Source organism: Bidens hawaiensis, unplaced genomic scaffold (assembly GCF_021521415.1).
Source record: "Bidens hawaiensis isolate Kalapana, Puna unplaced genomic scaffold, B.hawaiensis_p1.1 tig00006068_1, whole genome shotgun sequence".
NCBI lineage: Eukaryota > Viridiplantae > Streptophyta > Magnoliopsida > Asterales > Asteraceae > Bidens > Bidens hawaiensis.
Window position 1 is genome coordinate 165,400 of NW_027491401.1, and position 27,499 is coordinate 192,898.

General features: G+C 37.3%; 2 protein-coding genes across 2 annotated transcripts; both read right to left on the reverse strand.

Annotated features, from left to right (window-relative positions):
- Positions 1-19,555: 19,555 nt before the first annotated feature.
- LOC143631376 (putative UPF0481 protein At3g02645) lies at positions 19,556-27,199 on the reverse strand. Its single transcript, XM_077100158.1, has 2 exons — positions 25,414-27,199; positions 19,556-19,643 (listed from the first exon to the last, which is right to left on the reverse strand). Exon 1 carries the CDS (start codon positions 27,082-27,084, stop codon positions 25,798-25,800), a length of 1,287 nt encoding a protein of 428 aa, XP_076956273.1. The 5' UTR covers positions 27,085-27,199; the 3' UTR covers positions 19,556-19,643; positions 25,414-25,797.
- Positions 20,073-21,002, reverse strand: LOC143631402 (UPF0481 protein At3g47200-like). The gene has a single exon (XM_077100173.1). The coding sequence runs from the start codon at positions 21,000-21,002 to the stop codon at positions 20,073-20,075; it is 930 nt and encodes a 309-aa protein (XP_076956288.1).
- Positions 27,200-27,499: the final 300 nt, after the last annotated feature.

Here is a 27,499-nt window from a genome sequence, read left to right on the forward strand (position 1 = left end):
TCTTTCAAATGTGTATAGAATATTGTATGGAAGTCTCCAAGACCGAATTTCTTATCCGATTCGGTGGATTGACCCATACTCAGTTTTTTCCCCGATCGGTGAACATGCCCCTTTTACAATACTGGCAAAATTTCGAACAGGCCGCGGGGTGGTGTCAGGGCATAATTATTTATCCGATTCTTTCGCATATATATAAAATATTGTATGCAAGTCTACAAGACCAAATTTCTTATCCAATTCAATGGTTACACCCATAATCAGTTTTTTCTCCGGATCGGTGAACACACCCCTTTGGAAATACTGACAAAATTTCGAACGGGCTGCGGGGTAGAGTTAGGGCATAATTATTGATTCGATTCTTTCTAATGTGTATAAAATATTGTATGGAAGTCTCCAAGACCTTATTTTCTATTCGATTCAGTGGTTCGACCCCTGATCAGTTTTTTCTCTGGCTCGGTGAGTATACCCCTTTGGCAATACTGAAAAAATTTAAAGCGGGCTCCGTGGTGGCGTTAGGGCATAATTATTCATCCGATTTTTTCGTATGTGTATAAAATAGTGTATGGAAGTCTCCATGACCGAATTTCTAATCCGATTCAGTGGGTTGACCCATATTCAGTTTTTCTTCGGAATCGGTGAACCTACCCCTTTGGCAATACTTGCAAAATTTCGAATGGGCCCCGTGGTTGCGTCAGGGCATAATTATTGATCTGATTCTTTTGCATGTGTATAAAATATTTTATGGAAGTCTCTAAGACCAAATTTTTTCTCCGATTCAGTGGCTCGACCCATACTCAGTTTTTTCTCCGGATCGGTGAACATACCCTTTTGCAATACAGTGAAAAATTTCGAACGGGCACCGTGGTGGCGTCAGGGCATTATTATTGATCCGATTCTTTCGAATGTGTATAGAATATTGTATGAAAGTCTCCAATACCGAATTTCTTATCCGAGTCAGTGGTTAGACCCTTACTCAGTTTTTTCTTCGGATCGGTGAACATACCCTTTTGGCAATACTGAAAAAATTTCGAACGGGGCCACGGGGTGGTGTTAGGGCATAATTATTTATTCGATTCTTTCCTATGTGTATAAAATATCGTATGGAAGTCTCCAAGACCGAATTTTCTATCTGATTCAGTGGTTCAACCCATACTCAGTTTTTTCTCCAGCTCGGTGAGCATACCTCATTGGCAATACTGACAGAATTTCAAGCGGGCCTAGTGGTGGCGTTAGGGCATAATTATCGATCTGATTCTTTCGTATGTGTATAAAATATTGTATGGATTCTCCAAGACCGAATTTATGATCCGATTCAGTGGGTCGACCCACATTCAGTTTTTTCTCCGGAATCGGTGAACATACCCCTTTGGCAATACTGTCGAAATTTTGAACGGGCCGCGGGGTGGCATCAGGGCATAATTATTGATCCGATTCTTTCGTATGTGTATAAATAATTGTATGGAAGTCTCCAAAACCGAATTTCAGATCCGATTCAGTGGCTCGACCCATTCTCAGTTTTTTCTCCGGATCGGTGAACATACTACTTTGGCAATACTGGTAAAATTTCGAACGGGCCCCGTGGAGGCGTCAGGGCATAATTATTGATCCGATTCTTTCGTATGTGTATAAAAATATTTTAAGGAAGTCTCCAAGACCAAATTTCTGATCCGATTCAGTGGTTCGACCCATACTCAGGTTTTTCTTCGGATCGGTGAACATACCCCTTTGTCAATACTGACAAAATTTCGAACGGGCCGCAGGGTGGCGTCAGGGCATAATAATTGATCCGATTCTTTCGTATGTGTATAAAATACTGTATGGAAGTCTCCAAGACCGAATTTCTGATCCGATTCAGTGGTTCGACCCATACTCAGTTTTTCCTCCGGATCGGCTAACATACTACTTTAGCAATACTGGTAAAATTTCGAACGGGCCTCGGGGTGGCGTCAGGGCATAATTATTGATCCAATTCTTTCGTATGTTTATAAAATACTGTATGGAAGTCTCCAAAACCGAATTTCAGATTCGAGTCAGTGGCTCGACCCATTCTCAGTTTTTCTCCGGATCGGTGAACATACTCCTTTGGTAATACTGGCAAAATTTCGAACAGGCCCCGTGGTGGCGTCAGGACATAATTATTGATCCGATTCTTTCATATGTGTCTAAAATATTGTATGGAAGTCTCCAAGACCGAATTTCCTATGCGATTCAGTGGTTAGACCCATACTCAGTTTTTCTCCGGATCGGTAAACATACCCCTTTGGCAATACTGACAAAATTTTGAACGGGCAGCTGGGTGGCGTTAGGGCATAATAAATTATTCGATTCTTACTTATGTGTATAAAATATTGTATGGAAGTCTTCAAGACCGAATTTCTGTTCCGATTCAGTGGTTCGATCCATACTCAGGTTTTTCTCTGGATCGGTGAACATACGCCTTTGGCAATACTGGCAAAATTTCGGACGGGCCGCGGGGTGGCGTTAGGGCATAATTATTGATCTGATTATTTCGTATATGTATAAAATATTGTATGGAAGTCTCGAAGACCGGATTTCTTATCCGATTCAGTGGTTAGACCCATACTCAGTTTTTTCTCCGAATCGGTGAACATACCCCTTTTGCAATACTGACAAAATTACAAACGGGCCGCGGGGTGGCGTTAGGGCATAATTATCGATTCGATTTTTTCTTTTGTGTATAAAATATTGTATGGAAGTCTCCAAGACCTTATTTTCTATCCGATTCAGTGGTTTGACCCATAATCAGTTTTTTCTCCGGCTCGATGAGCATACCTTTTGGGCAATTCTGGAAAAATTTCAAGCGGGCCCCGTGGTGGCGTTAGGGCATAATTATTGATCCGATTCTTTTGTATGTGTATAAAATATTGTATGAAAGTCTTCAATACCGAATTTCTTATCCGATTCAGTGGTTCGACCCATTCTCAGTTTTTTCTCCGGATCGGTGAACATAACCCTTTGGCAATACTGGCAAAATTTCAAACGGGCCCGTGGTGGCGTCAGGGCATAGTTATTGATCCGATTCTTTCGAATGTGTATAGAATATTGTATGGAAGTCTCCAGGACCGAATTTCTTATCCGATTCGGTGGATTGACCCATACTTAGTTTTTTCTCCGATCGGTGAACATACTTCTTTTGCAATACTGGCAAAATTTCGAACAGGCCGCGAGGTGTCATCAGGGCATAATTATTGATCTGATTCTTTCATATATGTATAAAATATTGTATGGAAGTCTACAAGACCGAATTTCTTATCAGATTCAATGGTTACACCCATAATCAGTTTTTTCTCCGGATCGGTGAACACACCCCTTTGGCAATACTGACAAAATTTCGAACGGGCTGCGGGGTAGAGTTAGGGCATAATTATTGATTCGATTCTTTCTTATGTGTATAAAATATTGTATGGAAGTTTCCAAGATCTTATTTTCTATCCGATTCAGTGGTTCGACCCCTAATCAGTTTTTTCTCCAGCTCGGTGAGCATACCCCTATGGCAATACTTACAAAATTTAAAGCGGGCTCTGTGGTTGCGTTAGGGCATAATTATTCATCCAATTCTTTCGTATGTGTATAAAATATTGTATGGAAGTCTCCAAGACCGAATTTCTAATCCGATTCAGTGGGTAGACCCATATTCAGTTTTTCTCCGTAATCGGTGAACCTACCCCTTTGGCAATACTGGCAAAATTTCGAACAGGCCCCGTGGTGGCGTTAGGGCATAATTATTGATCTGATTCTTTGGCATGTGTATAGAATATTGTATGGAAGTCTCCAAGACCGAATTTTTTCTCCGATTCAGTGGCTCGACCCATACACAGTTTTTTCTTCGGATCGGTGAACATACCCCTTTTGCAATACATGCAAATATTCTAACGGGGACCGTGGTGGCGTCAGGGCATCATTATTGATCCGATTCTTTCGAATGTATATAGAATATTGTATGAAAGTCTCCAAGACCGAATTTCTTATCCGAGTCAGTGGTTAGACCCTTACTCAGTTTTTTCTCCGGATCGGTGAACATACCCTTTTGGCAACACTGAAAAAATTTCGAACGGGCCACGGGATGGTGTTAGGGCATAATTATTGACTCGATTCTTTCCTATGTGTATAAAATATCGTATGGAAGTCTCCAAGACCGAATTTTCTATCCGATTCAGTGGTTCGACCCAAACTCAGTTTTTTCTCTGGCTCGGTGAGCATACCCCATTGGCAATTCTGACAGAATTTCAAGCGGGCCCAGTGGTGGCGTTAGGGAATAATTATCGATCCGATTATTTCGTATGTGTATAAAATATTGAATGGAAGTCTCCAACACCGAATTTTTGATCCGATTCAGTGGGTCGACCTACATTCAGTTTTTTCTTCGGTATCGGTGAACATACCCCTTTAGCAATACTGTAGAAATTTTGAACGTGCCGCGGGGTGGCGTCAGGGCATTATTATTGATCCGATTCTTTCGTATGTGTATAAGTAATTGTATGGAAGTCTCCAAAACCGAATTTCAGATCCGATTCAGTGGCTCGACCCATTCTCAGTTTTTTCTCCGGATCGGTGAACATACTACTTTGGCAATACTGGTAAAATTTCGAACGGGCCCCGTGGTGGCGTCAGGGCATAATAATTGATCCGATTCTTTCGTATGTGTATAAAATACTGTATGGAAGTCTCCAATACCGAATTTCTGATCCGATTCAGTGGTTCGAACCATACTCAGTTTTTCCTCCGGATCGGTTAACATACTACTTTGGCAATACTGGTAAAATTTCGAACAGGCCGTTGGGTGGCGTCAGGGCATAATTATTGATCCGATTCTTTTGTATGTGTTTAAAATACTGTTTGGAAGTCTCCAAAACTGAATTTCAGAACCGATTCAGTGGCTCGACCCATTCTCAGTTTTTCTTCGGATCGGTGAACATACTACTTTGGAAATACTGGCAAAATTTCGAACAGGCCCCGTGGTGGCGTCAGGGCATAATTATTGATCCGATTCTTTCGTATGTGTCTAAAATATTGTATGGAAGTCTCCTAGACCGAATTTCTTATCCGATTCAGTGGTTAGACCCACACTCAGTTTTTTCTCCGGATCGGTAAACATACCCCTTTGGCAATACTGACAAAATTTTGAACGGGCAGCTGGGTGGCGTTATGGCATAATAAATTATTCGATTCTTTCTTATGTGTATAAAATATTGTATGGAAGTCTTCAAAACCGAATTTCTGATCCGATTCAGTGGTTCGATCCATACTCAGGTTTTTCTCCGGATAGGTGAGCATACCCCTTGGGCAATACTGGCAAAACATCGAACGGGCCGCGGGGTGGCGTTAGGGCATAATTATTGAGCCGATTCTTTCGTATGTGTATAAAATACTGTATGGAAGTCTCCAACACCGAATTTTAGATCCGATTCAGTGGCTCGACCCATTCTCAGTTTTTCACCGGAATCGGTGAACATACCCCTTTGGCAATACTGTCAAAATTTCGAACGGGCCCTGTGGTGGCGTCAGGGCATAATTATTGATCCGATTCTTTCGTATGTGTCTAAAATATTGTATGGAAGTCTCCAAGACCGAATTTCTTATCCCATTCAGTGGTTAGACCCATACTCAGTTTTTTCTCCGGATCGGTAAACATACACCTTTGGCAATACTGACAAAATTTTGAACGGGCAGCTGGGTGGCGTTAGGGCATAATAAATTATTCGATTCTTTCTTATGTGTATAAAATATTGTATGGAAGTCTTGATGACCGAATTTCTGATCCGATTCAGTGGTTCGATCCATACTCAGGTTATTCTCCGGATCGGTGAACATACCCCCTTTGGAAATACTGGCAAAATTTCGAACGGGCTCCGTGGTGGCGTCAGGACATAATTATTGATCCGATTCTTTCATACGCGTATAAAAAATTGTATGGAAGTCTCCAAGACCGAATTTCTTATCCGATTCAGTGGTTCGACCCATACTTAGTCTTTTCTCCAGATCGGTGACCTTACCCCTTTGGCAATACTGGCAAAATTTCGAACGCGCTCCGTGGTGGCGTCAGGGCATAGTTATTGATCTGATTCTTTCGTGTGTGTGTAAAATATTGTATGGAAGTCTCCAAGACCGAATTTTTGTCTGATTCAGAGGCTCGACCCATACTTAGTTAATTCTCTAGATCGGTGAACATACCACTTTGGCAATACTGGCAAATTTTCGAACGGGCTCTGTGGTGGCGTCTGGGCATAATTATTGATCCGATTCATTCGTATGTGTATAAAATATTGTATGGAAGTCTCCAAGACCGAATTTCTCTCCGATTCAGTGGTTCGAACCATACTCAGTGTTTCTCCGATCGGTGAACAAACACCTTTGGTAATACTGGCAAAATTTCGAACATGCCGCATGGTGGCGTCAGGGCATAATTATTGATCCGATTCTTTCGTATGTGTCTAAAATATTGTATGGAATTCTCCAAGACCAAATTTTCTATCCGATTCAGTGGTTCGACCCATACTCAGTTTTTTCTCCGGGTCGGTAACATACCCCTTTGGAATTACTGGAAAAATTTCGAACGGGCCGCAAGGTGGGGTCAGGGCATAGTTATTGATCCGATTCTTTCGTATGTGTATAAATAATTGTATGGAAGTCTCCAAGACCGAATTTCTGATCCGACTCAGTGGGTCGAGCCACATTCAGTTTTTTCACCGGAATCGGTGAACATACCCTTTGGTAATACTATCAAAATTTCGAACGGGCCCTGTGGTGGCGTCAGGGCATAATTATTGATCCGATTCATTCGTATGTGTATAAAATATTCTATCGAAGTCTCCAAGACCGAATTTCTCTCCGATTCAGTGGTTCGACCCATACTCAGTTTTTTCTCCGATCGGTGATCATACACCTTTGGTAATACTGGAAAAATTTCGAACAGGCCCCGTGGTGGTGTGAGGGCATAATTATTGATCTGATTCTTTCATATATGTATAAAATATTGTATGGAAGTCCTCAAGACCGAATTTCTTATTCGATTCAGTGGTTCGACCTCTACTCAGTTTTTTTTCAGGATCGGTAAACATACCCTTTTGGCAATACTGGCAAAATCTCGAACGGGCCGCAGGGTGGCGTCAGGGAATAGTTATTGATCTGGTTCTTTCCTATGTGTGTAAATAATTGTATGGAAGTCTCCAAGACCTAATTTATTATTCGATTCTGTGGTTCGACCCATACTCAATTTTTTCAACTGATTTGTGAACATACCCCTTTGGCAATACTGGCGAAATTTCGAACGGGCCCCGCGGGGGCGTTAGGGCATAATTATTGATCCGATTCTTTCGTATGTGTATAGAATATTGTATGTATGTCTCCAAAACCGAATTTCTTATCTGAATCAGTGGTTCGACCCATACTGAGTTTTTTCTCCGATTGGTGAACATACCCTTTTGGCAATACTGGAAAAATTTTGAACGGGCCGCAGGGTGAAGTCAGGGCATAATTATTGATCTGATTCTTTCATATGTGTATAAAATATTGTATGAAAGTCTCCAAGACCGAATTTCTTATCCGATTCTGTGGTTAGACCCAAACTCAGTTTTTTCTCCGGATCGGTGAACATACCCCTTTGGCAATACTGACAAAATTTTGAACGGGCAGCTGGGTGGCGTTATGGCATAATAAATTATTCGATTCTTTCTTATGTGTATAAAATATTGTATGGAAATCTTCAAGACCGAATTTCTGATCCGATTCAGTGGTTCGATCCATACTCAGGTTTTTCTCCGATCGGTGAACATACCCCTTGGGTAATACTGGCAAAATTTCGAACGGGCCGCGGGGTGGCTTCAGGGCATAATTATTGATCCGATTTTTTCGTATGTGTATAAAATACTGTATGGAAGTCTCCAAGACCGAAGTTCTGATCCGATTCAGTGGTTCGACCCATACTCAGTTTTTCTTCCGGCTCGGTGAGCATACCCCTTTGGGAATACTGTCAAAAATTCGAACAGGCCCCGTGGTGGCGTCAGGGCATAATTATTGATCCGATTCTTTCATATGTGTATAAAAAATTGTATGGAAGTCTCCAAGACCGAATTTCTTATCCGATTCAAGGGTTCGACCCATACTCAGTCTTTTCTCCGGATCGGTGAACTTACACCTTTGGCAATACTGGCAAAATTGCGAACGAGCCCGTGGTGGCGTCAGGGCATAATTATTGATATGATTCTTTCGTGTGTGTGTAAAATATTGTATGGAAGTCTCCAAGACCGAATTTCAGTCCGATTCAGAGGCTCGACCCATACTCAGTTATTTCTCCTGATCGGTGAACATACACCTTTGGTAATACTGGCAAAATTTCGAACAGGCCTCGTTGTGGCGTCAGGGCATAATTATTGATCTGATTCTTTCGTATATGTATAAAATATTGTATGGAAGTCCTCAAGACCGAATTTCTTATACGATTCAATGGTTCGATCTATACTCAGTTTTTTTTCCGGATCGGTAAACATACCCTTTTGGCAATACTGGCAAAATTTCGAACGGGCCGCAGGGTGGCGTCAGGGAATAGTTATTGATCTGATTCTTTCCTATGTGTATAAATAATTGTATGGAAGTCTCCAAGACCGAATTTATTATTCGATTTTGTGGTTCGACCCATGCTCAGTTTTTTCTACGGATTGGTGAACATACCCCTTTGGCAATACTGGCGAAATTTCGAACGAGCCCCATGGTGGCATTAGGGCGTAATTATTGATCCGATTCTTTTGTATGTGTATAGAATATTGTATGTAAGTCTCCAAAACCGAATTTCTTATCTGATTCAGTGGTTCGACCCATACTCAGTTTTTTCTCCGATTGGTGAACATACCCTTTTGGCAATACTGGAAAAATTTTGAACGGGCCGCGGGTGAAGTCGTGGCATAATTATTGATCTGACTCTTTCGTATGTGTATAAAATACTGTATGAAAGTCTCCAAGACCGAATTTCTTATCCGATTCAGTGGTTAGACCCAAACTCGGTTTTTTCTCCGGATCGGTGAACATACTCCTTTGGCAATACTGACAAAATTTTGAACGGGCAGCTGGGTGGCGTTATGGCATAATAAATTATTCGATTCTTTCTTATGTGTATAAAATATTGTATGGAAGTCTTCAAGACCGAATTTCTGATCCGATTCAGTGGTTCGATCCATACTCAGGTTTTTCTCCGGATCGGTGAACATACCCCTTGGGTAATACTGGCAAAATTTCGAACGGGCCGCGGGGTGGCTTCAGGGCATAATTATTGATCCGATTTTTTCGTATGTGTATAAAATACTGTATGGAAGTCTCCAAGACCGAATTTCTGATCTGATTCAATGGTTCGACCCATACTCAGTTTTTCTTCCGGCTCGGTGAGCATACCTCTTTGGGAATACTGTCAAAATTTCGAACGGGCCCCGTGGTGGCGTCAGGGCATAATTATTTATCCGATTCTTTCGTATGTGTATAAAAAATTGTATGGAAGTCTCCAAGAACGAATTTCTTATCCGATTCAGTGGTTCGACCCATACTCAGTTTTTTCTCCGGATCGGTGAACTTACCCCTTTGGCAATACTAGCAAAATTGCGAACGAGCCCGTGGTGGCGTAAGGGCAAAATTATTGATCTGATTCTTTCGTGTGTGTGTAAAATATTGTATGGAAGTCTCCAAGACCGAATTTCAGTCCGATTCAGAGGCTCGACCCATACTCAGTTATTTCTCCAGATCGGTGAACTTACACCTTTGGTAATACTGGCAAAATTTCGAACAGGCCCCGTGGTGGCGTCAGGGCATAATTATTGATCTGATTCTTTCGTATATGTATAAAATATTGTATGGAAGTCCTCAAGACCGAATTTCTTATCCGATTCAGTGGTTCGACCTATACTCAGTTTTTTTTCCGGATCGGTAAACATACCCTTTTGGCAATACTGGCAAAATTTCGAACGGGCCGCAGGGTGGCGTCAGGGAATAGTTATTGATCTGATTGTTTCCTATGTGTATAAATAATTGTATGGAAGTCTCCAAGACCGAATTTATTATTCGATTTTGTGGTTCGACCCATACTCAGTTTTTTCTACGGATCGGTGAGCATACCCCTTTGGCAATACTGGCGAAATTTCGAACGGGCCCCGTGGTGGCGTTAGGGCATAATTATTGATCCGATTCTTTCGTATGTGTATCGAATATTGTATGTAAGTCTCCAAAACCGAATTTCTTATCTGATTCAGTGGTTCGACCCATACTCAGTTTTTTCTCCGATTGGTGATCATACCCTTTTGGCAATACTGGCAAAATTTCGAACGGGCCGCGTGGTGGCGTCAGGGCATAATTAAAGATCTGATTCTTTCGGATGTGTATAAAATATTGTATGGAAGTCTTCAAGACCGAATTTCTGATCCGATTAAGTGGTTCGACCCATACTCAGTTTTTTCTCCGGCTCGGTGAACATACCCCTTTGGCAATACTGGAAAAATTTTCAACGGGCCGCGTGGTGGCGTCAGGGCATAATTAAAGGTCTGATTCTTTCATAGAGTAATAAAATACTGTATGGAAGTCTCCAAGACCGAATTCTTATTCGATTCAGTAGTTCGACCTATACTCAGTGTTTTCTCTGTATCGGTGAACATACCCCTTTGACAATACTGACAAATTTCCAACGGGCCCCATGGTGGCGTCAGGGCATATTTATTGATTCGATTCTCTCGTATGGTAATAAAATACTGTATGGAAGTCTCCAAGACCGAATTTTTGATCCGATTCATTGGTTCGAACCATACTCAATTTTTACTCCGGCTAATGAACATACATATTTGGCAATACTGCCAAAATTTCGAACGGGCCCCGGGGTGGCGTCTCGGCATGATTATTGATCTGATTCTTTCATATGTGTATAAAATATTGTATGTAAGTGTCCAAGACCGAATTTCTGATCTGATTCAGTGGTTCGACCCATACTCAGTTTTTTCTCCGGCTTGGTGAACATACCCCTTTGGCAATACTGGCAAAATTTCGAACATGCCCCGAGGTGGCATCAGGGCATAATTATTGATCCGATTGTATCGTATGTTTATAAAATACTGTATGGAAGTCTCCAAGACCGAATTTCTGATCTGATTCAGTAGTTCGATCGACCTATACTCAGTGTTTTCTCCGGCTATTGAACATACCCATTTGGCAATACTGCCAAAATTTCGAACGGTCCCCAGGGTGGCGTCAGGGCATAATTACTGATCCGATTCCCTCGTATGGTAATAAAATATTGTATGGAAGTCTCCAAGACCGAATTTTTTATCCGATTCAGTGGTTCGACCCATACTCCGTTTTTTCTCCGGCTAATGAACATACCCCTCTGGCAATACTGCCAAAATTTCGAAGGGGCCCCTGGGTGGCGTCAGGGCATAATTATTTATCCGATTCTTTCGTATGTGTATAAAATATTGTATGGAAGTCTCCAAGACCGAATTTCTGATCCGATTCAGTGGTTCGACCCATACTCAGTTTTTTCTCCTGCTCGGTGAACATACCCCTTTGGCAATACTGGAAAATTTAGAATGGACCCCGAGGTGGCGTCAGGGCATAATTATTGATACGATTCTATCGTATGTTTATAAAATATTGTATGGAATTGTCCAAGACCGAATTTCTGACCTGATTCTGTGGTTCCACTCATACTCGGTTTTTTCTCCGGCTAGTGAACATACCCCGTTGGCAATACTGGCAAATTTCGAATTTCTGATCCGATTCAGTGGTTCGACCCATACTTAGTTGTTGATCCGATAAATCAATAATAAGTTGTTAAACTCTCTACCATATACCTGGAACAGTAGTATGGTCACTATTAAGAGAACAACAAACCTTCTAGGAACTCCTCTTTTAGATTTAACATCTATCATCAAGTCATTTGAGATGGATGACAACCTCAGAATGGGGAACCACATAAGTTCTTTTAATCGTGCTGGAATATCTACTGGGTCCGGAGTTAGCATAACTTTTCTAAGCCAGGCACACCCCATAGTTCATGCAGTTAATGGGGTGAACATGTTTTCCAGTCAGCAAGCTCAAAACTCAACTTTCAAAACTACTGAAAGTCCATAAGCACCATCAAGCTCAAGCTCATTTCTAGATGCTGCTGATAAAGCTGCTGAGCAAGCCTTGAAAGCTCATGGAATCAAGAAACCTGCAAGCAGCCCATCCTACTAAGCTCCTCAATTTGATGATTCTCATGTGGCACTGTTTCATGCCTTCATGGCAAGCCACGAGGAATTGCTACAAGGAAAGATGCTACCTCATTCATTTCAACAATGAGACATTTCCGAGATCAACAAGAAAAATCTAAAAAAAGATGGACATCAAGTATCAGATGGCCATGGCTGTTCACAGAGCTTCAAACTTCATGAAAAAATATGGAAAGAACAGCTTTAGAGATTCTGATGTGAATGAGATTGGTTTCAACAAGGACAAGCTCAGATGCTACAACTATAATGAAGCTGGGCACTTTGCAAGGGAGTGCACAAATCCATCAAAGACGGCAAACGACATCAAGATTACTAAGGTATTTGACAATGAGGGTAAAAGAAGTGACAAGAGACCTAAGCATAGCTCCTCATCAAAGTCAAGAGTTCCAAGTGTTGGCCAAGGCAATACATTTAAAGGGAACTCTAGATCTAGCTCGAAAGCGATGATCACTATGTCAGCTGAAGGAAACAAGCCTGATTGGGAAGATGACCAATTCATTGAGCTGATCAACCCTTTAAACGTTTCTAGGATGGCATTTGCAAATGAAGATAGTACCTCATCAATCCTTACTGCTGAGACACATCAAACAGTCTCAGACAGTCCTGAGCTACACAAACTTTGCACTTAAGCTTGCATTGATAAGATTATGAACTATAGAACTCAACATTATGCTTTGATAGATGAAAATCTTGTTCTTAGATGTCAGAATAATTATTATAAGAAAGCTGAAAAGATTTTTGCCACTGGGATTAAAACTCACAATAATGATATGGCTAAACTAAATGAAAAACTATTTTAGCCTAATAAACTAGCTGAGCATTATGAAAGACGTGTTTTAGAGTTAAATGCTAAAATTGAAAATTTGAGTTAGCCTCTGATAAACTAAATGGAATCATTGGGGATTTGGGGCACAAATAAGGGGTGAAATAAAACACATGTATAAGCTATGATAATACAGTTGTTCCACCGCCTTTTAATTGGAATTATATTAGCTTACCTCACTTTAGTTTCAACACCCCATCACAGGATGAGATGGTCTATGGTATTGGTCATGTGCTAAAATCAAAGACATTTAATTTTTTCCTCCTGTCTCCAAAACCGTTGATCTCATTCTTTCATCAGTTAGTCATAATAGTAGTTCATCTTCTTCGGAAGGTTGTGTAGACAGAAGTGAATGTATGGAAAAGGGCACGGGTTATAGAGAGAAAAGGATTTTAAATTCACTTTTTAATTCAAATGTGAATCTAAAACAATCATTTGTTAACCCTGTCTATAATAATAAAATAATATAAAACATTTTAAAACAGTGAAAAACAATCATTTGATGGAGTACATATATAGAGAGATGTTGTAACCAACACCATTCATTTTCGTGTTTCACACGTATTGCATTATAGGCGTTTTAGGTTGGTATTTTATGCGGTACAATTAGGGGTACAAACGAGCCGAGCCGAGCCGAGCTGAGCCCAAGCTCGATCAGGCTCGAGCTCGGCTCGTTTAGCTTATACGGAGCTTAAGCTCGAGCTCGGCTCGTTTTGTTCTTTAATTATAAGGCTCGAGCTCGGCTCGTTTCGTAGTTTTTCAAGCTCGAGCTCGGCTCGGGCTCGGCTCGTTTAATATATATTAATTAATTTTTTATATATTTATAATTATATTTGTATACTTATTTTCATAATAAATTAATATATAAAATAATATGTTATTAGTTATTTTTTTCATTAATTATATATATCAATTAATAATCATTAAATATATATGTATCTATTAATATATATATTTATAAAAAAAATATATAAATGACAGGCCCGTTTAGGCTCGCGAGCCGGCTCGAGCTCGATAAGTGAAGCTCGGGCTCGAGCTCGTTTATTAAACGAGCTTTTTTTAGGATCGGGCTCGGGCTCGTTTAAGCTCGGCTCGATCGAGCTTTTTCACGAGCCGATCTCGAGTAGCTCGCGAGCAGCTCGGCTCGTTTGCACCCGTAGGTAGAATCTTACAATGTTTGTGAGACAACAAATCTGAGCTCTGTAAAATCGATTCCTGTTGACTTTTAAAATTCCCATTCAATATATTTTGGTACAAATGAAATATTTTGTAAATGCCTTATGGTGAACATAGTTTTAGTTCGTAGCTTCGTGTTATGAATTCAAGAGAAAATATATGAATCATGACAGCAGTCGAAACTATGATCCCAATTTTCTTGATTTTAAGAAAAAACTCTTATTTAATAAAAAGTCTTGTTTGGTTGAAATAGCTTAAAGCTTTTAGACTAGGATAAAAAACTTGAAGCTAAAAGCCAATACTAGTATCGTTTAAAAAACTACAAGTTGTTAGTATTTAATATTACTTAATTAACATTCCAAGATACATTTAGTATTATGTTTTTCTAGTTATGCCCATTTTGGCCATTTTATACATTTTATTAGTAGTTCCAGCTACTCCATCAAACGCCTAAATATATCTGAAAGCTACAACTTGTAGTCACCAGCTAGTTTTGTCAAATATACCATTGGTGTTGTATATCAACCTATTTTCTACTTTTAACAAAGAACATATATACTCAAATTAAGTATTTCATATTTTCTTTTTTGCTACAAGGTTGCTACAGGTTTTGCTGAATTTTGTTTGCGACCGAAGATTCGAAGGTAAATCATAGCAAAACTTGTTCGTAGCTAATCCGTAGCAAAATTTGCTACCGATTTTGTCCGTAGCAAAAACTCCATAGCAAATACATGTTTTTATAGTATTGAATATTGATATTATATATGTGATCTTGGAACAATTCATGTATGGCGTGAACCTAATTTGTTTTGAGTTTTTGACAAGGAGTTATACAATAGTGAGGGCGCTCGGAATACATCCCAATCATTCTGTAACTCTCTTTCATTTACATCAGCACGCTAACTTTCGTACATGTGTTTTATTTTATTAAAAACTAGGATTAGGATCCCACGCTTCGCGCGGGGACCGTTAAATTGACCAAAAAAACATAAGTAAAACATTAAACCATAAACTCGTTGTAAGTCGACGCGAAGTCAGTACGTATCAAGTTACGACGTCGAAACTAAACAAAGAAATAAACTCGTCAATGCCAAAATACAACAAATTATTATATGTAGAACAAAAAAAACCGGCACGTTACAGCTACGAACCAACACAAATATGATTAGTATTAGCGGTGCCAACATAAATTCGTAAACATGAATTAGTAAGCCAAAATAAATATTTTAAAGGTAAGGTGTTAAACGTTGAAACACAATATAAAACCATGCGACGATAGAATATTTTTAAATCATGAAAAAAGTTTCGGTTATTGTGAAACGAACTGTAAAAAATATGGAAACAAAGTCTAAAATCGTTTAACCGACAAATAAAACATGTAAAGCCGACCCTTGTTTAAGTTTACTGCTTAAAAATATAGTTTGTTAAATATTTTAATTAGTTCTAAAAAAGTCAAATGAAGGAAATAAAAAAACCATTATTATTAATAATGAAATTATGGCTAGTAAGTATTATAATTAATAAAATATTTTAAAAATTGAATAGTGAAAGAAATAATAAGTTTGTGAGGATGATTTAATCCTTCTTTTAATATATATATAATAATAAATAGGATAAGTATGTCCAATTTATATGATAATTGCGAACATGATATGCATGTGAAACTATAGATGCATCCCTATGGTGAACGTGCGTACTTCATTCTCAAGTTTATATAATATAATACTAGATTCTGTTTTGGAGGTTAAGATTTGGAAGCATCAACGTGATACTTTTAAACATTTTTATACACTTTCCAAACAGCTGATAATATTTGGTAAAATCCACGTAATCTGTCTACTGTTGATATTTGAACTCTCAACTTCTTATAAGAAGGAATTTCTATTACATCACTAGATACCATTGAACAAAATGTTCTTTGATAAACTTTTCTATATACCAAATCCAAACTTAGCTATACAGTTGGATCAAAACTAGTCAGCTCATTTAGAGGATAAATAAAAATATGTTAAACATGAATAAAATAGCCGTAAATAATAAAAGATAATAGACGAAAGTGTCATTTTTGTTCATGAGGTTTAGTCACACAACTTTAGTAAAAAAAAAATTCTTCGGGGCCCTTGTGGTTTCCGATTTTTGTTACTTTTTTATTGTTAACTAAGAAATATTTTTGTCCTTTTACCTATTCAACCCCTCCATGCCCTTTGGCAAATTTTGTTTATATATGCTCACGATCAATAGCGGATCTAAAATAAAATTTTAGGGGTATCACATAAAATATTTTGGACCTAATGGTATCCAAATACATGGAATGGAGAAGAAAAAGATTTTGCACTAGTTTTACACTTCGTCAAGAAAGTCAAAGGTATCCCAAGATACCCCTGCTTGTATGTTACATTTGCCACTGCTTACAATTGGCGCTTTATCTTGATTACCATATATATTTTTTTAAGGTACCTAGATCCATACCTACCTCTGGGAGTCCTATAAATATGGAGCCAACAAACACAGACTCGGTATGTACATTGCAATCTAGACAACAATGGGTCGCTATATGGTTGGTCATGTTGCATTACTTGTCGTGTTGATGTTAATGATCGTGGCTTCAGTTGAGTCACAGACTCCATCACCACCACCACCCAATTTGTTTAGTAGTGGTGTAACATCTACCTTGGATGCGGATATTGTCTTCAATGCGGATGTGAAGGGCCTGAGGGACAATATTAATTTGTGAAAGTGGGTGTGGATGGAAATGTGGTCGGTGGAGACATCGATGCCTCTGGCTCCATCCATGTTTGAATATGTATATGTAATATGTCGATGTCTTCGTTCGTGTTTGAATTATGTATATGTAATATGTCAATGTCTCCGTTTGTGTTTGAATTATGTATATGTGATACGGAAGGATTATGGAGAGTTCCAAGATCTTATTATATGAATAAATGACTACTTCCAAAAATGATTGTATTTTTCAATAATGATGGTGATGTTTTCATTTTATTATATGTCACACCTTCAAGTTATAAAAAAATGTAGAGGTCGGAAAATAATCGGGCTTATTGAAATTAACCTAGGTAACTAGGGTAAGACAGGTATCATATTCACAAAGAGCATGTAATCAATATTACACGAGTTGTTTGATCATCTAAACGATTGTTAAACCAAATATAAAGAACAACTATGAAGCTTGCAATAATTAAAACTGATTACGAAAATTCATTGAAAAAAGTATATAATTGGCACAATCTAATAACTACAAGTTTGAGACTACATATATAGATATAATTTGATTAATTATGATTATAATAGATGACTTAGACAATTGTATTTTATGATGAGCTTAAAATGATGTTATAATTGTCACTAAAACTTAAAATGCCTGCAAGTATCCAGTAGTTAACTTTTGTAGAATTACCTCTACTTAAACCAATTAGTTCTAGGTAGAGAAATTAAAAACTTGTGACTTTAAAAGCTCGATCTCTCCGCGTTTCATTTACGAGAAGTTCATATTATTTTAAGCTAAAATTCCAAAGCTCGAATTCCACTTGTTAATATTTCAAACTCTAGCTCGGTTCATGCTTCAAACGTTTATAGTTCATTAGTATTTAACTATTTTATTGATATGCATATATAATTCTTTTATATACTTGTATAATTATATATTTACAAAGTATATATATTAATTAATTAACTTTTTCATGATTTTATATATAACTATAGTTATAATGTAACTAACTATATACTTTTTTATAAAATAAATTTTGATTATATAAAAATTATTATTTAACCAGATAAACCGAGTCAAACTCAATACATGAAGTTCAGGTTTATACTCATTTGTTAAACATATTTATTTAATTTAATTTACACTCGAGTTTGTTAAAGCTTACTTGTTTCAAGTTTTTAGTTAGTGAATCTCAAGTAGCTCATACATATGATATGAAGGTTGTGATATGCCTGGAGTGGTGTGCCAAGATCCTCGCGTCATTAATCCGGATGACATCATTTTCTACTTCCATGGAAAGAAGGATAAATATTTTTGCCTTGTTGCGGGCAAGGCGACGACAACCTCCACATCAACGGCCACTTCATCGACGAGAGGAACCAAAACCTGTGTTGAGACTTTACTTGGGTTCAATTCATTGGCATTCTCTTTATTAACCACAAAACTATAAAATCGGTTCTCAAAAGACATCCACCAGAAACCGAAGGTTCCAAATGGCAGTCTTCCTTAACAACCACAACTTAGGTTCAAGACACCAATAACATTCTAGTTGAAGTTGATAACACGTTCAAGATCATTGCCAACGTTGTCCTGATCACAAAACGGAATCAAGAATCCTTAACTACGATATAACTGATGAAGATTGCTTCGCGCATCTTGATCTCAAGTTCAAGTTCTGTGAGCAAGGCGAAAATGTGTGTGTTAATGCCAGTTATGGGAGGACATAGTAAGTTTTTTTGTTTTTTTCAATATTTGAATAATTTAACATAAAGGATCCAGTTACAATATAGAGGCAGGTAAGCGGGCAACAAGCAGCGCCGCCACCCCCTTTTGAATGGCAAAACCGATTCTACTGAAGAAGGTTTTTGAAGAAGGTTTGCCGTTAAATTTGCAATTGCCGAGCTTGAGGTGCCAAAGTTTAAATTTCAATTTCTTAGTAATATCTTTATCATCATATTGTATGCAAGAGATAGATTAATGGTTCATTTCATGTTCGTTGCACGTTTCTCGCATGAATGAATAAGGAGCGTAGCTAGCTTCCAAGATCTTGACGAATAAATGAATGGTTGTATTTCTCATGGTGTATGAAATGCTTTTATACTTGCTACTTTCAGTTTAGTTATGCTCGTTATGTATTGAATAGTTTGCTACTATATTGGCCAAGAGGCCGACCATGTGACAACCATGTATTTATAATTAGAATAGTACGTAATGTTAAACACTTTTCATGTACATAGAATGTCACATTAAGATCTAATCTAAAATGGTGTTTGATTATTAGAATCTCATTTAGATCACATCTAAGACTCATTATACGTGATCTTTTCATAAACAAAACATGTTTTCATACACGTGGATGATGGTGATGATGTTGCAAAAATGTCTTAAAACCTTAATCCTTATCTCTTTCAAAACTGAATTTTTAACAAGGATCATAGGTGTTTATTTGCAACAAGATCAAGTTCATTTGCATCCATACAAAGTTTTAGACACTAAAACCTGATCACATTCATATAACACAAACTAGATCATGTGCACCTAAACTACATACACATATATGTATCATCATGGTATTAATAATTGATCATCGGCTGTTAATTATAAGGATCTTAACAAGTGGATTTCAAGATTCATCTTCATCCAAGAAGGCAGAAGCTAAACTCTAAAGTAATAGTTTTATGTACACTTTGTTGAGTTAGTTTATAAAAGTTAGCCTAAAATTAACTGTAGCTCATGAAAACAATTTTTAAATAGAAACTAAGATCACTTGTTTGTCAGAAAATGATTTTCGTCACTTAGAGTGTTTAAAGAATTAGTCCCAGTTACCAAATGTCCAATTATTTAGCTTAAGCCCATCTTTAGTTTTGTACCTATTAACTATTATTAAAAACCGATTTAATTATAACCGATTACCGATAACTCAAAACCTAGTATTCTTGATTCATTTGGTTTACAGCTAATCATGAATGCCTGACACATTTCAAATTTATTATACAACAATTATATTACATTGTTTGAACTATTATCATCAAAACACTCATACAAACTGCAATGAAAGAAGATAAAACACACAGTCACAAATTACAATCTATTACTCGCTTCTGGCAGGGTTAACGGTAAAGATGGTCTGAACCACGGTAAGAGCAAATAGAAGAATTCCGGCAAATAGAGCAATGATATTCCACGGATTGTTGAAATAAGTACGCCTCAACCATGAAATATTTTTGGACCAGTAACTATTGTAGTGGCGATTCATTTCCACCCACTGCTCCGAGTAAAAAAAAACTTTACAGCAAACATCTTTGCATAAGTTGTTTATTATGTCTGCGGCCTCATCATTTGAGCCTCTGCGGTTAACAATTACTTCTGATTCAACCAACTTGGCAACGTCCTCTTGAGTATTAATTAGCATATCTATGGCAATGGCATACGATGTAAAATATTGAGATACATCATGATAATACTGCTCATACGCGATGAGGTTTCTTAAAACCAACTCAGTGAAATCATCAATCATTAATACTGGCATTATGAGAGTAGGCCTACCCCAAGAGCAAGAAAAGCACGGAAACCTATGTGATTTCACTTCCATCATCAATGGCCATTCTGTATTTCGGACACGCTTAAAGTTCACCCCTGCCCTGTCCAGTTCTACTACCGAGGGAATTCTTGAAGTTAAATATGGTAATGAAACAGCATCTCTGTAATGGTAACATTCAAGCAGAAGGCCAAGAATATGATCATGAGTGCTGTTTGAACTGCTCTTAAGTTTGTGTTCTTTAAACGGGTTAACATGCTTTAGAAGTGGATGGATCAAATTAATAAGAGAAGTTGTTTGATCAAATTTTGCGATATTGCAGTCAAAGATATGCTGAAGAACAAGGAAGGGGATTTGGTTTTCTAGCAGCACCAGGTCATAAACTGTAAACTCAAAAAACGTCAGGTTTCCCAAATTAGATTCTTCAGGTTTAGTAGCCCTGTACAGGTATTCGAGTATGAAACAACCATCGATAACCATCATTTTGGTAAGTTCGATGTTATTGTAGCTTATTGTCTCGGCATAACAAGACCTCATTTGGTCTATTGAAGCATTAACCTTCTGAGTACACGCTTGCAATGTCTCCTCATGTGTCGAATCTAAATGGCTCAATAGACTGAATACATAAGCGACTTTTTCGTCTTCACCTTCTTGCAGATTTTGATCTTCTCTATGCAGAGGTCCAATAGAGACCGTCCGAGGTTTGTAACAACTTGGGTTGTGATCTTTAAGGAAACTACCAACCCTGTAAATTGATGGTGCAGACTGTTTACGCTAATTTTCTCCTTTCTTTATACATTCAAGAAGACTTTGGACGGTAATTTCTACATCTCCAAGCCCCGCTTCCATGTTTTCCACCGGAAATGTTAGCTCTGATTCCTGGTCAATAATTGAAAACAAATTGATTCCACACATATGTTAATAAAGAAACCACACGAAAGTCACTACTAGACAAACAACGCCTGAGACAACAGGTCCTTAAATTCAAGGCATGAGGTGAAGCCATCGCGTAAGCGAGCCACCATGTGTTATATAATATTTATAAATTAACTCTATATTAAATATACCACCATGTAAATCCTTAAATGTATGAAGTGTAGGGTAGGATCTTTCCCTTGGTTCAAATGTGGAAAGGATGTGCACATCATCAAGCAATGTCCAGAATGGAAAATGTGTTATCGATGTAGAGAGTCAGGACAAACGACCAAATTGCCCAAATATTAGGCAAAAAGGTTATGAAGACTTATGAATAACATGAGTTTTTGGAGAGGTTGGACTGAGGTTATAGACTTAAACAGTGTATAGATTTTGTATTTGTTTCAAGTCTTGCCTTAATGTTGACATGTAGTATAGACTTGTTAGTGTTACCTTCAATTGTTTATTTAATCTAGTATGTGTTGCCAATATAGTCTGCATTGATGCCCTGGTCTTGAACCAACGGTTGGTACTTCAATTAATCACCGGCTTGGGTTAACAACACGAAAACATAGCTATCTAAACTATCGTGACATCTTTATATGTGACATTGGATAATTAGTGTTAATTCAGTTCAAATGCAATATCTTATATTTAAAACTTATCTGGAATATTAATTTTAACTTAACTTTAAGAAGCAACAGCAAATGTATGGTTGTCATATGTTTCTACTTTCTGAAATTATTGATGGGAGTGAAGAATCTTAGAAATTAAAAGGAGAAATCATTGATGTAAACTTTAAAGAATAGCATGTGATGCAAAAGAAGAAACCAGTGACTTAGAATTCACACTATATATGAAAAACAAAACAAAACAAAAAGAAAAAGAGAGAAGCATAGAAGAAACCATGGAAATTAAAGAAGACGGTCTTTCTCTTAGAAACTAATATATAATTGAATAATACTATGGATAACTATATATATATATATATATATATATATATATATATATAGGGTAAGGATCATAAGAGAACCCTTTACAAATTGAGAACTTTGAGAACTATTTTGGACCACTAAAAACATCTTTGAAAAAAATATTTAAAAAATCATAAAACAGAAAATAACAAAAATTTTTAAAAAGTAAAAAAACCAAAATTCTTATATTTCATTCCGGTTTCATTAAAAAATAAAAAAACAAAAAAAACGTCGTATTATACACATATGTATAATTTTATTTAATCTTTAGTTACGTAATATACACATATGTACAGTGTCATTTATCTTAAATTATACACATGTGTATAAAAAAATCATGTAAGTGTACATATATGTATATATTATACATATGTGTATATAATTTGGCTAAACCGAGTTTTTTTTATTTTTTTATTTTTTTTATGAAACCGGGATGTTAAAATAAGAATTTTGGTTTTTTTACTTTTTTCATTTTTGTGTTTTTATTTTATGATTTTTTTTATTTTTGGGTTTTTTGTGGTCTAAAATGGTTCTCATGGTTCTCAATTTCAAAAAAGTCTCTCATGATCTTGATCTTTTATTTATATATATATATATATATATATAATTACAGATTAATCTTGTTAGCAAGTTCATTTATCAAACTTGTCTGCGGATCTAATTATTTTGATTATAAAATGTTCAAAAGCAAGCTAATCAATATGAACACACAATCAAGAACAAAAAAATTCCCATGATTTATTATGTTATATTCTTCTAAATCAATAGAACACATAAGGCACATTGAAGCTGTTAAATGAGCAACACTTGAGGCTAAAGGTAAAGGGTGGTTCGGTTTGATCTCAAATAGTTGGTTTGGAGGAGATCATAACTAAAGAGACTTAAAAGAAAACTAAGTCATACTTGGTGGCTAAGTTTCCTTAATGGAATCAATGACGAAAGTGGAACGACCGATACAAGAAGTCGGATAACTACAAATCCGGACAAAGCTCAAATCAACGGGAACCGATGAACGACAAGAAGTCGGGAAAATCCGGTAAGCGATTTCCATGTAAGTGTTATAATTGTGGCAAACGTGGACATATGTCCAAAGATTTCCCGGGGGAGTCGGCTGATGAAGGAAATGCCGCCATAGTTCGAGAAGAAGGGGCTTGGGATGTCGAAGCCAATTTTACAGTCGAAGAACATGTGATGGCCTTAACTGCGAACACCGAAACCGAAGACAATCCATTGGATGATTGGATTGTTGATTCCGCGTGTTCGAACCACATGGTTGGAAAAAAGGCGAAGCTAAGAAACCCGGTCAAATATGAAGGTAATCGGGTGATTGTAATAGCCGACAACTCGAAACACAAAATCCTCATTTCATAGTTTATCCAGGAAATCAACATTCATAACTTTGGCTTTTTTGACAACCTTGTTAACTTCGTCCATAGCCTTGTAAATCTTCTCATCTTGTTAGATTTGGGATCTGTAGTAAACCAAATTCGGGAGGTCAATAGTGATGTTAAGTTGCCCGATTAACCGATCAAGTTGTTCCTTGTAGGCATTGAGGCTTGAGTGGACGCTCTCATGACGAACTTTTAAAGACTTTGCATTGCTATTGTGGTCTTCGCATCATCGTAACAGCTCCCTGAAGAGGTAATGTTCTTAATGTTTGCATCAGAACTTTGATGAGCCATTTTTGGTAATATTATGATTTTGAGGGTAGATACATGAGATATGTTTTATATATAGACACGTTATTTAATTCATGTCAGGCAATCGATAAGCCTACTAATAGTAAATCTTTTGATTTGCCAAAATTAATTACAAAAATCATTTATTTGAAAACTTAACAGAGACTATAATTGCCTTATGCTTTGACTCTGTTCACCGTATGTCCATCACATTTTGATGGTGAAAGCATCATTCTACCATCAACCGAATGTTCCAAATGGCAGTCTTCCTTAACAACAATCACTCAGGTTCAAGACACCAACAACATTGTAGTTGGAGTTGAAAACATAATCATGATCATTGATGAAGCTTTCTTCGTGCATCTTGATCTCAAGTTCAAGTTCTTCTTGTTAGGTGATTAAGTGGATGGGGTTTTGGGACAGACTTAAGTTCTTCTTGTTAGGTTTGTGCCTGTTATGGGAGGATATACTAAGTTTTTGAGTAGCAAATTATTTGCAACGGATTGTTTGGTTGCTAAGTATAAGGGTAGTGTCAGCAATGAAGAAGGTTCGCAGCTAAATTTGTAATTGCCGAGCTTGAGGTGCCAAATTAAAGTGGATTGGATGGGCAAGGTGTTGTATGCTATATGTAATATTAATGATAAGGAGCGAACGTAGCAAGCTTCCAAGATCTTGAAGAATAAATGAATGGTTTATATTTTTCATGGTGTATGAAATGCTATTATACTTGCTACTTTCAGTACGTTTAGTTATGTTCGTTAAAATGTATTGAATAGCATCTGGACCTTTTTCCTATTAGGCCAAGAGGCTGATCATGTGACAACCATGTATTTAAAATAAGACTAGTACATAATGTTAACACTTTTCATATACATAGAATGTCACATTAAGATCTATTCTAAAATGGTATTTGATTATGAGAATCTCATTTAGATCACATCTAAGACTCATTATACATGATCTTTTTATAAACAAAACGTGTTTTCGTACACGTGGATGACGGTGATGATGTTGCAAAAATGTCTTAAAACCTTAATCCTTCTCTCTTTCAAAACTGAATTTTTAACAAGGATCATAGGTGTTTATTTGCAACAAGATCGAGTTCATTTGAATCCATACAAAGTTTTAGACACCAAAACCTGATCACGTTCATATCACACAAACTAGATCATGTGCACCTAAACTACATACACATACATCAAGCCGGCTTGAATCATAAATGTATGTATCATCATGATATTAATAATTGATCGTCGGTTGTTTATAAGGATCTTAACAAAGTGGTTTTCAAGATTCATCTTAATCCAAGAAGACAGAGGCTAAAACAAGGTATTTTGTGTCTCAAACTCTATAGTAGTTAGCCTAAAATTAACTGTAGCTCATGAAAACAATTTTTGAATAAACACTAGTTAAGAATGTTTAAATAATAAGTCCCAGTTTTCAAATGTCCAGCTATTCAACTCAAGCCCATTTTTAGTTTTGTACCTATTAAGTATTAACTATTATTAAAAACCAATTTAACTATAACCGACTTAACCATAATCGATTACCGATCACTCAGAACCTAGAATCATGAATGCCTGACACACTTCAAATTTATTATACAACATTTATATTACATTGTTTGAACTCTTATTATCGAAACACTCATACATACTGCAATGAAAGAAGATAAAACTCACAATCACAAGTTACAATCTATTACTTGCTTCACGCAGGGTTAACGGTAAAGACAGTCTGAACAATCGTAAGAGCAAATAGAAGGATTGCAGCAAATAGAGCAATGATATTCCACGGATTGTTGAAATAAGTACACCTCAACCACGCAATATTTTTGGACCACTTACCATTGTAGTGCCGATTTAATTCCATCCACTGATCATAATAAAAAAAATCTCTCCAGTAAACTACTTTGGATAAGTTGTTTATCATGTTTGCAGCCTCTTGGTTTGACCCTATACGGTTAATAATGACTTCTGATTCTACCAACGTGGCAACGTCCTCTCGAGTATCTATTAGCATATCTATGGCGATGGCATACGATGTAAAATATTGAGATACATTATCAGAATACTGCTCATATGCAATGAGGTTTCTTAAAATCAACTCAGTGGAATCATGAATCTCCAATACTGGCATTGTGAGAGTAGGATTACCCCAAGAGCAAGAAAAGCATGGCAACCTATGTGATTTCACTTCCATCATCAATGGCCATTCTGTATATCGGGCACGCTTAAAGTTCACCCCTGCTCTGTCCAGTTCTACTACCGAGGGAAATCTTGAATTTAAATTTGCTGATGAAACAGCATCTTTGTAATGGTAACATTCATGCAGAAGGCCAAGAATATGATGAGGAGTGCTGTTTGAGCTGCTCTTAAGTTCGTGTTCTATAAACAGGTTGAAATATTCTAGAAGTGGATGGATCATATTAATAAGAGAGGCTGTTTGATCAAATTTTGCGATAGTGCAGTCAAAGATATGTTGAAGAACAAGGAAGGGGATTTGGTTTTCTAGCAGCACCAGGTCATAGATTGTAAGCATTACAAACGTCATGTTTCCCAAATGTGATTCTTTAGGGTTGGAAAGCCTGTAAATGTATTTGAGTATGAAACAACCATCGATAACCATCATTTTGGTAAGTTCGATGTTATTGTAGCTTATTGTCTCAGCATAACAAGACCTGATATGGTTTATTGAAGCATTCACCTTCCGAGTACACACTTGCATTGTCTCCTCTTGTGTCAAATCTAAACGGCTCAATAGACTGAATACATGAGCGATTTTTTCTTCTTCACCTGCTTGCAGGTTTTTATCTTCTCTATGCAGAGGTCCAATAGAGACCACCCGAGGGTTGTAAGAACTCAGGCTGTGATCTTTAAGGATATTATCAACCCTGTAAATTGATGGTGCCGACCGTTTAGGCTGATTTTCTTCTTTTTTTAAACATTCAAGAAGACTATGGACGGTAATTTCTACATCTCCAAGTCCCGTTTCCATATTTGCCACTGGAAAAGTTAGCTTTGATTCCTGCTCAATAAAGAAAACATAAGAAAGTCACTACTAGATTAACCAAGAACTAACTTGTATATTGATCGCTTAGTTTTTAAAAGCGTTAGGCGCTTAGGTCCTTGAAGCCGAGGAGTGAAGCGAAGCCATCACATATGCGAGGCGCCATGTATTATATAATATTTATAAATCGAATGTATATTGAATTTACCAGAAAATAAAAATAGATAATAACAATGGTTGCGTCACACTTTAAGTGCAAACAGTTAACTCCGGAGCCATAATGGCCTTGTCCTTTGACAGGGAACAAGACTCGGTATAAGTGCCATAAAATTCGCAAAAGGAATGTGTAGGGTAGGATCTTTCCCTTGATTCAAATGTGGAAAGGATGTGCACATCGTCGAGC